This window comes from Pipra filicauda, unplaced genomic scaffold (assembly GCF_003945595.2).
Source record: "Pipra filicauda isolate LSUMZ 115617 unplaced genomic scaffold, ASM394559v2 scaffold181_size1560634_pilon, whole genome shotgun sequence".
NCBI classification, from domain to species: domain Eukaryota; kingdom Metazoa; phylum Chordata; class Aves; order Passeriformes; family Pipridae; genus Pipra; species Pipra filicauda.
In genome coordinates this window covers 790,594-804,419 of record NW_024104289.1, presented here as the reverse complement: position 1 = coordinate 804,419, position 13,826 = coordinate 790,594, and the positions used below count along the sequence as shown (strand labels likewise).

Genomic DNA, 13,826 nt, shown 5'->3' with positions numbered 1-13,826 from the left:
ACTTTGGATGGGAGGGAATATTCTTCCACATCTGGTGGAGCACATGCAGTAATTCTGGCAGCTCAGAAAGCCCCATGTCCTCAAGAACCCTTTTACATTAGGACATGAAGCCACGTTGGTATTGCTGATCAGAGGGAAACTGAGCCCACAGAGAGGTGGAGTGCAGAGACACAGGGATAGGGAGCTCTTTCAGGGGAGAGATGGGCAGACATTAGGAGTCCTAAATCTGCTGTCACATAGCTCTAACCTGAGCCTCAGGCCTCTGCTTTGCCTCAGAGAAAGACCAGGCAGTTTTGCTCATTTATGGAGATGATTTATAGATGGTTTACACCAATGCAGCAATGGAAGAAGCAAAGAGATACTGATTTCTGGGAGCAAGCAGCCCTTTGTGAGGCAGAAGGTTATGGCCCAGCATCTGCTCAACCCTGTGGTTGCTGAAACAAGCTCAGGAAGAGACTGGAAGAAATGAACTCCAGTATAGTCAGGTCTCCTGTCTCCAGGAAAGATCACAGGGTCCTTCTTTGAACCAGCCAAGAGATAGAGACAAACCTTGGCCACACTGACGTCAGCAACCAAACTTCCACTGGGCTGAGGAGGTTGGCTCCAGCACTCAGATGCTTCAGGGCTCCAAAGACAACTCTGAGAAAAGCTACCACTTACAGTGGACCCTAGTGGGTGGAATTGCTTTCAAAAGACTGACCGCTCAGAAAATTCCAGCTGGTGCCTTCTGGAGCACCCAAATGTGTATTTCAGGCAACTGTGAGTACATCAGACCTTGAAGCATGTCTGGAGCAGTGAATAACACAGTGAGACTGCCTAGTTGCCAGCCTGAGACCTTGAGCCAGCTGCAGAAACAAAGCCCCGAGTGTCTGTAAATGTCAGAAAGTCCAAGAAATGAGATACATATACATGTGCTCCACAAAGTTTGTCCTGGATCTTTGGAGAGAGCACCTTGTCAGAGCTGCTGGTAGCTCAGAAGCAGTTTTTTCCATGTACCTCCTGAGAATAAGGCCTTTCTAGTTTAACTGCAAGGCACTGAGTTGCATAGGACAAGCTGAGCACATTGGGGACCCACTGCTACAACGGAAAGTTCCTCGGCTCCTGCACCCACTGATCCTTCCACCCTGGCTTTGAGTTCCACCTGTGCAGTCAGAATTTGGGTTTCAGAGCTGAGCAAAGCCAGAGCTTAGATTTTAAATATCATCTTTCCACTTCGTAGGATTTCTTGGAGCCTACCCATTTCTGCCACCTTCTGTGGGCTCCTAGCTCTGTGTTTAGGGGTATGGGAAAGAAATGGAGGGCTGAACATGAGATCCATGCCTTCCTTTTCTTTTTCATTCCATCCTCACTCTCTATAGAGACAGTCAGCATCCCAAAGCCCTTAGCTGGACTTCTCCTCTGCTTGCTTACTCTCCATGGGTTGCCAGTAAGGGTGAGGGGTTGCCTGCTGGGATGGGCAAGAAGCAACTGCAGTTTCTCTGAGGTAAAATGGAGATCAGCAGCCCATGAGGGTGATGCTGCTGCCAGCAGTCTTGGATATGGCCCCAGCCAGGCTGTCCCCCATTATAAGGGTCCCAACGCTAGGAGGAAAACCCCAGAGAGGCTGATGGGGTTTTTTCTAGAGAGGTTTTTGGTGTAATTCAGCTGCATTGCCTGCTGAGCCAGGGTCACAGGCACTACCCTATGACAAGCAGCATGTGCTGTTGGGACCCCTGAGCATTGCCTTCACTTGGAAACGGTGAGACCTGTGCCTTTAAATGAAAACAATTTGTGATATGGAACCAGTAAAATAATTACTAATGAGACTGATTCATGCTGGGGTGTAAGTGATGTATGTGGCTGCAGCAGTGCTGCTGCAGGGGCTTCTTTCTTCTTCTTATATTCCTTCATTGTATCCCTCTCATTATTGAAAAGTGGGAGCAGGAGCCCTTTCCCTTCCCTCTGCTGCCCACAGTGCCTGTGTCCTGGTGTAAAGCCACAGGCCAGTTTCCTGGAACTTCTGCATGTTGTTTAAGGCAACATCTTGAGCCCTGCCTATGGCTCTGTGTGTGCATGTGGTGAGCACACACACAGACCAGACTTAATCATTATCCTCGGCAAGAACGTGGCTGAGAGGATTTGCCTCTGTTTAACCAGGTAGGAATTAACACCTGGTGAGAAAGTCTGACAGCCACAGTATCATATTAATGTATTTTGATGGACAGTATCCTCTTCAAATAAACTTTGTAGAAACAGGACCGGAATTGAGAGGACACAGAGTGTTTGTAAACTGGTTGTCCCTCCTTTTTAAATTCCTTAACTCTGCTCAGGGAGATGCAAAGGACTCTGGGCTGGCATAAAATGCTCGGCAGAGCATGGAAATGTACAGCAAGCCACAGGAGGTAGCTTTGCTTTCATGTAGTATTGCAGCTCTTTGCTTTTTACTTCTCCACCCCAATTTTCAGGGTCTATCAACTGTAACACATAAGGCTCCATACCTGAGGGAATGGTCTGAAGCTGAGTCAGGGGAGGTTTAGACTGGATATTAGGAAAAGGCACTGAACAGGCTCCCCAGGGCAGTGGTCACGGCCCAAAGCCTGACAGAGCTCGAGTAGACAACACTCTCAGGCATATGGTGGGATTCTTGGGGCTCCTGTGCATGGCCAGGAGTTGGACTCCACAATCTCTTCAAGCTCAGGATTCTATGACTCTGTGATCCTCCCCAGGCCTCCTGCACAAACATGATAAAATATGACTTCCATCTCAAAGGACCTGATGTAAGAGTAGAAGACAAGACAGAAACAGTCAGATCATTATGGACAGCTCAATTACTGTGAAGTTTTATATAGGAAGCCCCCATGAATGCCTGGGGCATTGTCTGAATTCAAGGAACCATGGCTGGAGGTGGGGAGCTTCAGGCACGGGATATTTAATGGAGCTTTAGCAAAAGCAAAGATTTAGGAATTTAAAAAGGTCATTTTGGAGGCTGCAAGACACAATTTATTCCCAATCTGAAAGAGGACCTGGTTTCTTTTGTATGCACAAATTTACCTCGTGGTCAGATGTGATGGAGGGAGTGAGGGGCATTGTTAAATGTGCAGCCTCCGAGTGTGGAGTAACCTGACATAAAACTCATGTTCTGCTTCTTTCCACGTCTGTCACCCCATCTAGGTAAAATGAAGTGCTTCATACCTGGGCCTTATCCCTAGTAGTGCTTAAAGGGCACATGAAGCACACATAAAGAATACTGTGGGTTGGATGGTTCCTCTGGAGGTCATCTGGCCCAACCCAGTGCTCAGGGCAGAGCCTACAGACAGACAAAATGACATGAACTGGCCTCAAAAGAGCCTGTTAAAAACAAGCCTCACCTCCAGATGACCTGAACCTTAAGAATGGCCATGGCAGAAGCCAGCCTGGATTGCATGTGTTGGACCCGTTTCTGGCCTTGTCTTTTTTGCAATTGCACTTTCAAGAGTTATGTATTGTTAATATCCGTTGTCAAAGGGCATGAGTTTTTAGAAAACACAGCTTGACTTCAATCCTCTGCTTTCAGGGAGAACCTTTCATCATTTAACTTTAATTGGGAACCCCCTGTTACTAAACAGATCACCCAGTCCTTGTGCTGAGCTTTGGCTACTTGACGGTCCTTGGTCGGGCTCTGCATGTGGGGAGAGGGAGAAAAGAAGCAAGGATGAGGCAGGATCTCAGCTTCTCCATGGTGATCCTTAGGCCAGCTGCAGCACATTTGGCTCCCTCCCAACTCCAGCTGCAGAGCTGCAGGCGGCATCTCCGAGGGGGTCCCTGAGTCAGCAGCCTTTTGTGGAGATGCTTCTGGGGTGAAGGGAGCTGAACATCCCACAGTCCTTGGGGCAACGTGGACAGCCCCGTCCAAGCCTTTGTTCCTTGCTAATTCTGCTGCTCTGGATTTGTGTGCTGCAACCCTGCGCTTGGCACTTGGCCAGGTTGCTGATGCCTTGAAGAAATATCTGTGCAAACACGATTATGTGGGAGCGCGCGCCTGTGCGTCTCCACGCGTCCAGCCACGCCAAACCCGCTTTATTTCCAGTGCAAAAAAATGGCAGAGGGGAAAAATCCAAGGTTTCTGGAGTCCCATGCAGCGCTGTGTGTCCTCAGCCGTAGGAGAAGCTGTAGGAAAGACTGTGTCACTGCAAAGCTGCAGCCCAGACCTTGCCGTTTCCATGTCGGATGCTGCGTGTGCTTGTTTGACTTGCTGTCATCGTCACCCGGTTTGTGCTGCCTTTTGGCAAAGGGAGGAACAAGAGCAGGCAATGTTTTACAGAGGACAGTATCTGGCCATGGAAAAGCTGTGCAACATGACTCATTTTGTGTAAAGGACATGAAATTACAACTGCATGCCACATAAGAGATGGTAGCTGGGCTCGAATCAAAAAACAGCCTCATCCAGGAAGGGTATTCAAGCATGTGCCTCATTTAAGAACATACTTAATCAGGGCCTTTGGGCATAAAAGGGTAATGATTATTCTTGTGATGCTGGGAAAATCCAAGTGACATCTGGAAGATGTATTACTCAAGAAAATGTAGTGTTATTTCAGTGTCCTTGTGTTATCTTTCAATTTCTAAAAAAGTAATTCTTTTAATTTGTCATTGCTCGCCAGTGCTGTGAGTTCCTTCATAGCTGCTTTACACTCAATTGTTAATGCCAAGTGGAATCAGCAAATACAATCTGGTTCAGATAATAATTATGGAAGATCAATCCTGCGTCCCTCTCCTTTCCCCATGCCCATTAAACTTTCCAGCATGTAAGATAGGTATGTTTGACTTGCAAGGAAAGCCAGCCACAGCACACACTGTTTAATCATTTAAAATCAACAACATCCCTGTCCCCAATTTTTTCAGTGTATTTGACCCCTAATAACTGTGTATTGCTGCAGAGATTAGAAATGGCATGTATGATTTTAAGTATGCAGGGAGCTTAGGACTGGCTCCCTGTCCCAGTGTAACCAAGGCAGATGGCAACTAGTGTCTTTGGTTTCCTTGGAAAAACCAAGTGACACAGCTCCTCTGGACCCTACAGCTGTGAGAAGGCAAACTCTGGTCTACATTGATCATGTTTCATAGTTTCGTACCCAAACCTTTCCCTCACTGCACAGAAGTTGTCCCCTGAACTGACCCAGGCTTATCCTGCCCTAAGGACTCTGGGCACCAGCCATGCAACTGGAGTTTTTGAAGGGGCTGCAGGGAGCTGATGGATTTCCCACCTACACCCTGTAGGAGATATCCAGCTGGCTGCCCATGGACCATGGCCTCATTTTTGAGATACTTGCTGTGCAGAAAGTTGTTTGGGCACCTGTTTTAAGAGGTGTTCTTGGGTCAAGAGATAAACAAGGGCTGTTATTGGCTGTAAGGAGAGTGTTTGTTCATTTTATTGACTTTGGGTTAAATCCTGTTCATCCTCCTCAGGCAATTACTCCCACTGAAACCAGCGTGACTGTTGGCATGAATAAAGCAGTTGGATTTTGGCCCCTTTTAGAAGAGGGCAGTCATAAATCTAGCTGCCAGCACAAACCCAGGTACTAAACCAGGGATTTTCCTGGGGGAAAAACCACAATAAAGATCTGTGGGATAGAACTAGGGAAATGGATGGGTATAAAGGGAAAGAAAATTTAACTTCATTTAACTCTAATACTTATGATTAAGGTAGATGTTCAGCTGGCCATCAGTAAAACATGTTCTTAGCTTTGTCCCTGCTTCCTTGTCTGACCTTGGTGATGATCCTTGAACACCACATTCCTCTCAAAGCTGTGGTCAAAAATATAATTGGATGTGGCTTTGAGAGACAAGATAGACTAGTGAGAGCAAGATATTGTAAGGATATTTTAAAAAGTGGATGATAGTGACAAAACATCTTGGTGAAAAACTGTGAAAACATGGTACACTAGGCAACATGACTAGAGAAGAAGGGTTTTCTTCAATTTTTTTTCACCTCTTGTTTCTTTTCCTCTTCCTTTTTTGAACAATACATCTTAATCTTGCTCTGTGGATGTAGCACGAGAGTTATGTGTGCAGAAATCATCTGAAACCGCTTTGTTTCTAGTTTTCTTTCATCCATTTGCTATTATAAATAACCAAGGATATTGCTTAACCCATAAAACAAAGTGACATCATAATTTATTAATACAGAAGACACAGTTCATTGCTGTTAAATGCCATAAAGAGCTGGAAATAGAGCAGTTTCTCAGAAGGCATTGCCAGTATGTCAGAGGAAAGATTTCCTCAGCATGTGTAAGAACCTCTCTGAGTACTTCAACATTTTGGTTGATCCCAGCTGAACCACCCTGCAGCATTCAAAGGCAGCTTTGGTAGTGATTTCCCCAACCTCTGACGTTTCTTCCCACCTGCCCCACTCCTCCCAATGCCATCTACTTCTATGGGAAGGAAAAAAGCCCAACCCAAACAGCCAAATGGTAGGGATGGAGCTGGCTGGTCCATTTTTAGTGCTCACATTGGTGTTGGTGAGGCAGCAGCACAAGCCCTGTGACAGTGGGGACATGGAGCTGGCACGGAGGAGGAGTTCCAGGGCTCTGCTGGCCCCTACGCTGCTCCTGGCTCCGAGCAGGGCAATGCATCAGGCTGTACACACTCGGCCCTGGGCCAACAGAGCATTTAAGCACCTGTTTACCCCTAAGCTTTTGAGTAATTCCTGTGGTGTGAGCTCAGCGGAGGCACCAGGCAGCCTCCCGCTTCCCACGGGTTTCCCCCGTGTGGGCTCACACACCGTGGCCCGGCTGAACACGAACACGGGGCTGCCGGCACAGCCCCCGGCACGGGGCTGCTCAGCCCCCACCTCTTCTTTCTCTCTTCTCTCAGAGACCCAGAGTTCCATGTACAACCCTGCAGACTCCAGTCCTGCTGGCACCTCCATGGGTGAGCCCCTAGGGAGCCCCACCAGCATCTGAGAGGCTCTGCCAGGGCTCCCAGTCCTGGATTCAGCTGCAGAACGATTTTTGAGTATTTCAGGAAAAAAACCCCACCACTTCTTCAGGTCACAGAATCACAGAATATGCTGAGTTAGAAGGGACCCACAAAGATCATCGAGTCCAACTCCTGGCCCTGTATAGGGCCACCTTCAAGAGTCACACCATGTGCCCAGGAGTATCATCCAAACACTCCTTGAGCTCTGTCAGCCTTGGTGCTGTGACCACTGCCCTGGGGAGCCTGTTCAGTGCCAACCACCCTCTGGGGGAAGAACCTTTTCCCAATATCCAACCTAAACCTCCCCTGACACAACCTCAGGCCATTCCCTTGTGTTCTGTCACTGGTTACCACAGAGAAGAGTTCTGTTGGTGTGCTGTCCCCAGACAACAGCATAAGCCAACATATGGACAAAGTGCAGTGACCACATGTCCACAGTAAGACATCCCTCTATCTTTTAGCTAACATAAACAATCTCCCTGTTATGGATAACTTGCAGCCCTGGGAAAGTGCTCAGTGGATGTTCAGCTCCAAACTCCACCACTACCTGCCCAGAAGTACCACTCCTCACTGCCGCTCCGTCTGCCTCATCATAAAACATGTCTAGCAGTGCTTTTGCAACTTTTGGGAAGACACAGGATTCCTTTTGGCTCCCCAAGACGTTCATTTGAATTTTTATTTGTGTTAATTCCATACTTTCCACACAGGCAGACAGCTCCCTCCCACTGGGGTGCGCCTATTTAATCTGATTCAGCGGGTGCACGAAACGTGCACGGTGCTGCGTGGGCTCTCCCCGTTACGCTCTGCCTGCCAGCAATCCCTAGGGGAGCCATGGCGTGATGAGCTCCTACCTGCCTGCTCCCTGCACAGGCACTGGATTGCTCCCGGCTCCCTGGCGAGACAGATTTCCCTCCTATTCATCAGCTGGCACTGCGGAATTTCTGCCTGCTGTTTGCCTGGCCAGCTCCTCCACAAACACACACAAACACACACACACACATGCACACACACACACACACAAGTGCTCACACCTGTGTAGCCGTGGCACTTCCCATCCTTATCCCTGTGTGCACAGCCAGCCCGGCGCCTGCACGTTGGCAGTGCGCTACCCCCCTCGAATCCCCCTCTTCTCTGGGCTATATGTGGCATTTCGAAGCTATGACAATCTGCTCCAAATGTTTTCCATATTTGTTCAGCCTCCTTGATTCAAATACCAGGAACAACTCAGCCAGCACAAAGCGGAGCTTTGGGGGGCAAAAAAAAAAAAAAAATCACACCCCCATCGGCGCACTCGCACACACACACGCACGTGAGATCCTAAAGTTCCTCGGCATGGGAAAGCAGGAGAAGAAAGCCCAGCACGGCACGTCCCCGAGTAACCAGACAGGGAAGGCAGCCGAAGGGGAGAAAAGCACCAACTCGAGCAAGACGCAGGAGCCGGTGATGAAGAAGAAGAAGCAGAAGAAAGCCAAGGGGGATCCCAAAGCTGGCCAGGAGGAGGAATCCCACACTTGTTGTGGCTGCCGTTTCCCGCTGCTGTTTGCTTTGTTGCAGTTGGCACTAGGCACCTCTGTAACAGTGCTGGGCTTCCTTATGGCAGGCATCAGCTCTTCTCTGCTAGTCAGAGACACTCCATATTGGGCTGGGATAATTGTAAGCATAAAGTCTGTTTCTCCATAAAGTGCCTTTGCCAGCATTAATGCAAGCTGCATGACGCTCCACTTTAGACTAACCAACTGCATGCACAACACCATTTGAGTTATGCTAACTATAAATATTCCTGGGATTAAATGTCTGGGTGTACTTTCCCGAGGAAACTGCTCCTGCAGAATAACACGATCTTTCGTATTCTTCCCTGCAATACCCAACAGACCTGAAATAAAATACAGGGTTGCTGTTTGACTAGATGTATATATTAGCTTGTGCTTTGCGATGAACTCCTGCCTGGTGATGCTGAAAAAAAAAATGTTGATTACTTACGCTGCCTTCCCTCTTTCCCCACCAAACCATAACCATCAGGTTTTGGGAGTGAGAGCATAACTTTGTAACTCGCAACTTTCAGCTAGGGCGAGGAGAGGAATGGCTGTCTCTTGAGCTTCCTCGCTGTGCTGTGCTGGAGAACTGCCGGGATTTAACCCCCTCCCTGCCCTCTGCTCCTGACTTCTCCCCCCTGGGTGGGACAGACTGCACCCAGGTGGGGAGGGGGGGGTGTGGGGCCACATGTGGTGTGACCCTACTGGCTGGGCGTGCTCGGGGACATGTGGGTTTTGTCCGTGGAGAGACAGGGTTGTGGTAGTGATGAGCCTGGGATGTGCTGTGGGTGTAATTTAGCATGCAGGTTTTTTCCCTGGTCAGGAAAATATATCCTGAAAGTATATCCTGATGTGTTAGCACAGTCCTGGGTGTTGTTAGACTGTAAAAATTCCCAGAAAATAAATTCATGTTTAGGTACTTAAAATTCCTCAAAGTGCTAAACAGCTATGGGAGCATCTCCTGGGAATCTAATTCCTTGCTAGCTGGAGATTACCTGATCACCTGAACTGATTGGGGTTTGCTGTATTAATCCTGCTGGGTGGCCCTTCAGAGGGTGGAAGGAGCAGGGCCTGAGCTGCCTAAGAAAGAGCTCCTCTTGCTCATCTCATTCTTCATATTTCTCTTCTGATTTAAGAGGCATCTAAGAGCTTAGTGATGTTTTGTGGGGCAAGAGCCTGTCCCCCAAGATCCTCCTGGGGTTTTCACAGTTACAAACTGGGGGGAATGCAGATGGTAAAATAGCTACATGTGACATGCTTGTTCCTCTTGTTTATTTTGGGGATTCTGGAGGTCAGATTATTCCAGGCAGCACTAGTAGTATCCCAGGTTTGAAATAGCTTTTTCAAGTGGAAAAGGTGGGGAAAGAGTGAGCTGGGCTGAACTAGTGTACAGCCAGGAATACAAGAAAAACCATGGAAGTGGCCCCTGGCCCATGTGAATGTCATCAGTGCCCCAAGCAGCATCAATCTGAGACATCCACATATGCTTGATCTCCCTCAGGGAGGCCTGGAAACCCACCAAAGTCACTGCTTTCTGAAAACAGAGCTCTAACCCCTCTTGGTCTTAGCAGCAGCTGCCAGCAGTAGTGATATTTAGATGCCCACACAAGGCAAAGCTCCGTTGCTTTTGGAGTTGCCCCTGAAAATTAGGCAGAACTTGCCGTGTGCGTTCCTGAGATAATCCCTAACTCAAAGCAAAACTCAGCTCTCAGTTGTGGTGGTGATGTTTTGCACTCACCAGCCAGCCAGGATAACCCCTGGGAGAACTCATCTCCTGGGACTGTGCTGGCTGTGGGGGTCAGGGCTTTGTTTGGTTTGTGTTCCAGGGTGCCCAGGCAGGGCCCCGTGGGGAAGAGTGGCTGCATCTATGCTTTGAGTCACATGGTGACTCTCACCTTGGGGACTCTGGTGTGATGGTGAGTCACCAGCACAGTCAAGCGTGGTTTGATCCCTCCCTGGCTCAAAATGGCTCTTCGTGCCCCCCTGTTTACCCTCAGGGTGATGACAGGGACTGACTGCTGGGGGGCATGTGGCCAGACAGGCTCCTGGGCAACCACACTGCTCTCCTGTACCCTCAGCCCGAAGCAGAAGGGAAAGAGGGGAGTAAAAGGGAAACTTGGTGCTAGAAAGGAGAGGATGAGGTGGTGGTGCAGCCCCAGCAAGAGATCCCGTGTGAAGCACGGGTTGTGGCTGACGCATCGCTGCAGCAGAGCAAAGCACATCTCTGAGGGGCAAAAGGCAGGACATGGTCCTGCATTTACTTTGTTCCTGTGCTGTGATGTCTTGGAGGTACTCAGTGCCCACTGGGACATTGGATGGAGATGGCCAGGAGCTGCTGAGCTGGAGTTTCTGGCTGTGTGGGTCACAGGGTGCTGCTGGTGAGCTGTGATGGGGTGTGTGATGAGGACCAGCCTCTGGAGAACTGGTGGAAACTGGTCTCAGAAGGAGGACCCTTGGCTGGGGACCTACATGTGGCTGGATGTCCTATGGGCTGTCTCTTGGGCTGCATGGAGGGAATATAGGTAGGGATAGATGATCCATGTGCTGCTTGAGATCAAACCTCGTGGCAGAAAGTGACTTCCCAAAGCTCGCATATTCACCCCGAAATGAGCAGCAGAGCAAAATGATGTGGTGTAAAATACGAGAGCATATTTGTTTTGGTAGCATCCCACTCAAGTGCTCTTTTTAAAGGACTTGATTAGTATTCAGAATCAAGAACTTAAAAAATCTATTATTGAGACCTTTTTAGCAACATTAGAGATAATGGGTGAAGCTCATTCCTAGTGTTACTCCTTTGGAATTACACCAGGGCGGGATTTGACCCCGCGTCTGTTAATGCAGGATGACAGGAAAATGAAGGAAAATTGCTAATGTGTTAAATAGACCCTGATTGATTGAAAGCTATTTTTTTTTCTTCTTTATTAGTGGCAAAATGGTGACACCATTCCTTACTGAAAATCAAGTGCTTTAGTGCATTACCATGAATGAAAAGGAACTTTATTTAGCGAAGCAGCCGGAGTAAAATGCTGCTGAGGAAAACCAGGCAAGGCAGCATGAATTAAATGGGTTCCAAATCTGACTGTCTCAATTTGTGAGGATAGCACAGGACAGGGATTGGATTCACCAGTATATATGGCCAGGGATCTGCTGACAGGGAGTCCAGGATGGTTCCAAGGTGCACCTCAGAACTCCTGCAGAAGGAAAGGGTGCAGCTTGCATTGCATCAGAGGCATTTCACCCTGAAACCCAGTTAAGACCCACTAGTTTAGTCCAAAATCTGTGGGGCATTAGCCAGAAAACAGAGGAAAGGTTTATGGACAGAAAAACCACAGAGCCTACATGATTTATCACTTCTGCTTCAACAGCCTGTTCCCTGTAAAACACCTCTGCCCCATTGCTAGGGACAGGCAAATAAATGCAACTAAAAACAGTGAGGGTGGCATTTGTTTCACCTGCCTGTAGCCATTTACAATGAAGGTGCCAAGGTCTGAAGCAGTTGCCTGGCTCCTCCATGAGACTGTCCTGACCCCAAAACTGCAAGCTGGACCACCCTGGCAGTCTCTTCCTTCTTGCTGTGTTGCGGGAGCTTGGACAAACTCTTCACAACTCCACCCATGAGTGCAGGGCTTTATTTTTTTTCCCCTGTGTCTTGCCACTGACTTGCTGGGTAGCTTTGGGCAAGTTACTTAACCTTGCTGAGACTTTGTTATTTCCCCTGCAAAGTGGGGTTAATAGTGGCTATCTGTCACCCCTTGCTTTGAGATCCTGGGATGGAAAGTGTTGCAGAAACAGTAGATATTAATGGTATCTTTCTCATTCTTTTTCATTAGCTTGTGGCCTTTTGACACCCAGAAGAAGAAAAGATGTATTTCTCCTTTAAAAATCTGCTCTTAGATTATTTCCACTGTGATCAAAAGTGGAGAATATCAGAGTTTTCACAGGCAAGATCCCTTCCAGCCCTGTTTTGCAGACTCAGGCAGTTAAGAAAGTTACAGAAGTGCTCATCAGAGATGATTATCCAGGGTGTTTATTCTTTCTGTCAGAAAATTATTTTATATATATATATATATATATATATATATATGTTCATAAAATTGGGACTTTTAAAAACATATAAAAAAACTTGTTCCTCGGGTAGCTCAAGGTAGCAACTGTGACTCAAGCTGTCACTGATTTTGTTGCAAAAAGCATCTCAAAAGGTCTGCCATGGGCTGAGCCCCCAGCCCAGGAGGTTGATGCTTCTCCCTGCTCTGGCCCTTCTCCATCTCCCCAAGTGTTTCCTCAGGCCAGAAGGGCCCTAAACTTTACTCCAGGGGTGGACGTGGCTCGTTGCCTTTTGGGATCAGCATTCAAGCATTGGCTTCCCTGTCTTAGTGGAGTAAGGTTGATGTGGTGCTTTGCTTTGTGGTGCAAAAGGCAGGCAGACTTTTAACTGAAAAAGCAATTTAATCAATCTTCATTTACCCGGAGTCAGAAATGTTTATGTCTCTGTAAGTTATTATAATTTCTTTTGAAAAACCTTTAAAAAGACTTAAGGCAAAACCTTCAGCAAAGGAAGCAAATTCTTTGCTTTGAGAAACTCACAGACAAGGATAGGTGAGATGAAGATCCCATGATGGCTGGAAAATCCAGTTGTGAGAAACAGTTTGCAGGAGATAAGGAAAGAGAGAGAGAAAGAGCACTACGTGGCTGGATCAGGGAATGGTGGGAATGGTGCAAGGTATTTGAACTTTGAAATGGTAGAGGATGGTAACAGGGAAAAACCAGGAGTTGAGATTTTCATCCTGAATGTGGGTACAATGATGTATCTAAGTGTGAAGCCTTGAGAATGTGATTGTGAGACAGATGCTGAAAGGATGAAGCATTGTATACAGGCACCTGGGGGAAAAAAAGGATAATACTGTGCTATAAAGTGATCTAAGTTAGGAATTGGGGTAAATGTGTCCTGATGATTAGCTGGGGTCAGGTAGACCTGTCCTCCTCTGGGGCAGAAAGGATTTGCTGTGCCTGTCAATAATTGGGAAGCATCCCCAGCTAGAGCAAGAGGCAACTGATCCCTTTCCATACTGATATGGGGGATGACTGACTGTTTAAGCCACCCTGAAATGTGTTCTCTTTTAAAGCCTGAAAGGAGAGAGACACTTTCTTGTTAACCCTGGCCCCTTGCTGAGTTTTTTTTGTTGTTGCTTTTGACAATTGTGGAGGTGGCTTTCAGTGAGGCTTTACTTCCTACACAGCCTCGCTGGATTTTTAACTTTTGCTTGTTATTAAACCGATTTTTAATAAAAAGTGACACTTAAAACCTGGTGCTATCATAGCAGGAAATTACAGTCATTCAGGTATCCATTTTTTTTATATAGG

General features: G+C 47.6%; 1 protein-coding gene across 2 annotated transcripts in view; it reads left to right on the top strand.

Annotated features, from left to right (window-relative positions):
- Positions 1-13,826, top strand: part of SSPN (sarcospan) — a 36,777-nt gene that overhangs the window by 8,446 nt on the left and 14,505 nt on the right. Inside the window, exon 1 of one of the 2 annotated variants that reach the window (XM_027711729.2) lies at positions 8,154-8,586. The exons of the other annotated variant lie outside the window; for it this stretch is intronic. Within the exon in view, the coding sequence (XP_027567530.2) occupies positions 8,266-8,586 (321 nt within the window). The 5' untranslated portion in view covers positions 8,154-8,265. Of the gene's footprint in view, positions 1-8,153; positions 8,587-13,826 lie in introns of those variants that run through there. 2 annotated transcript variants of the gene reach the window in all.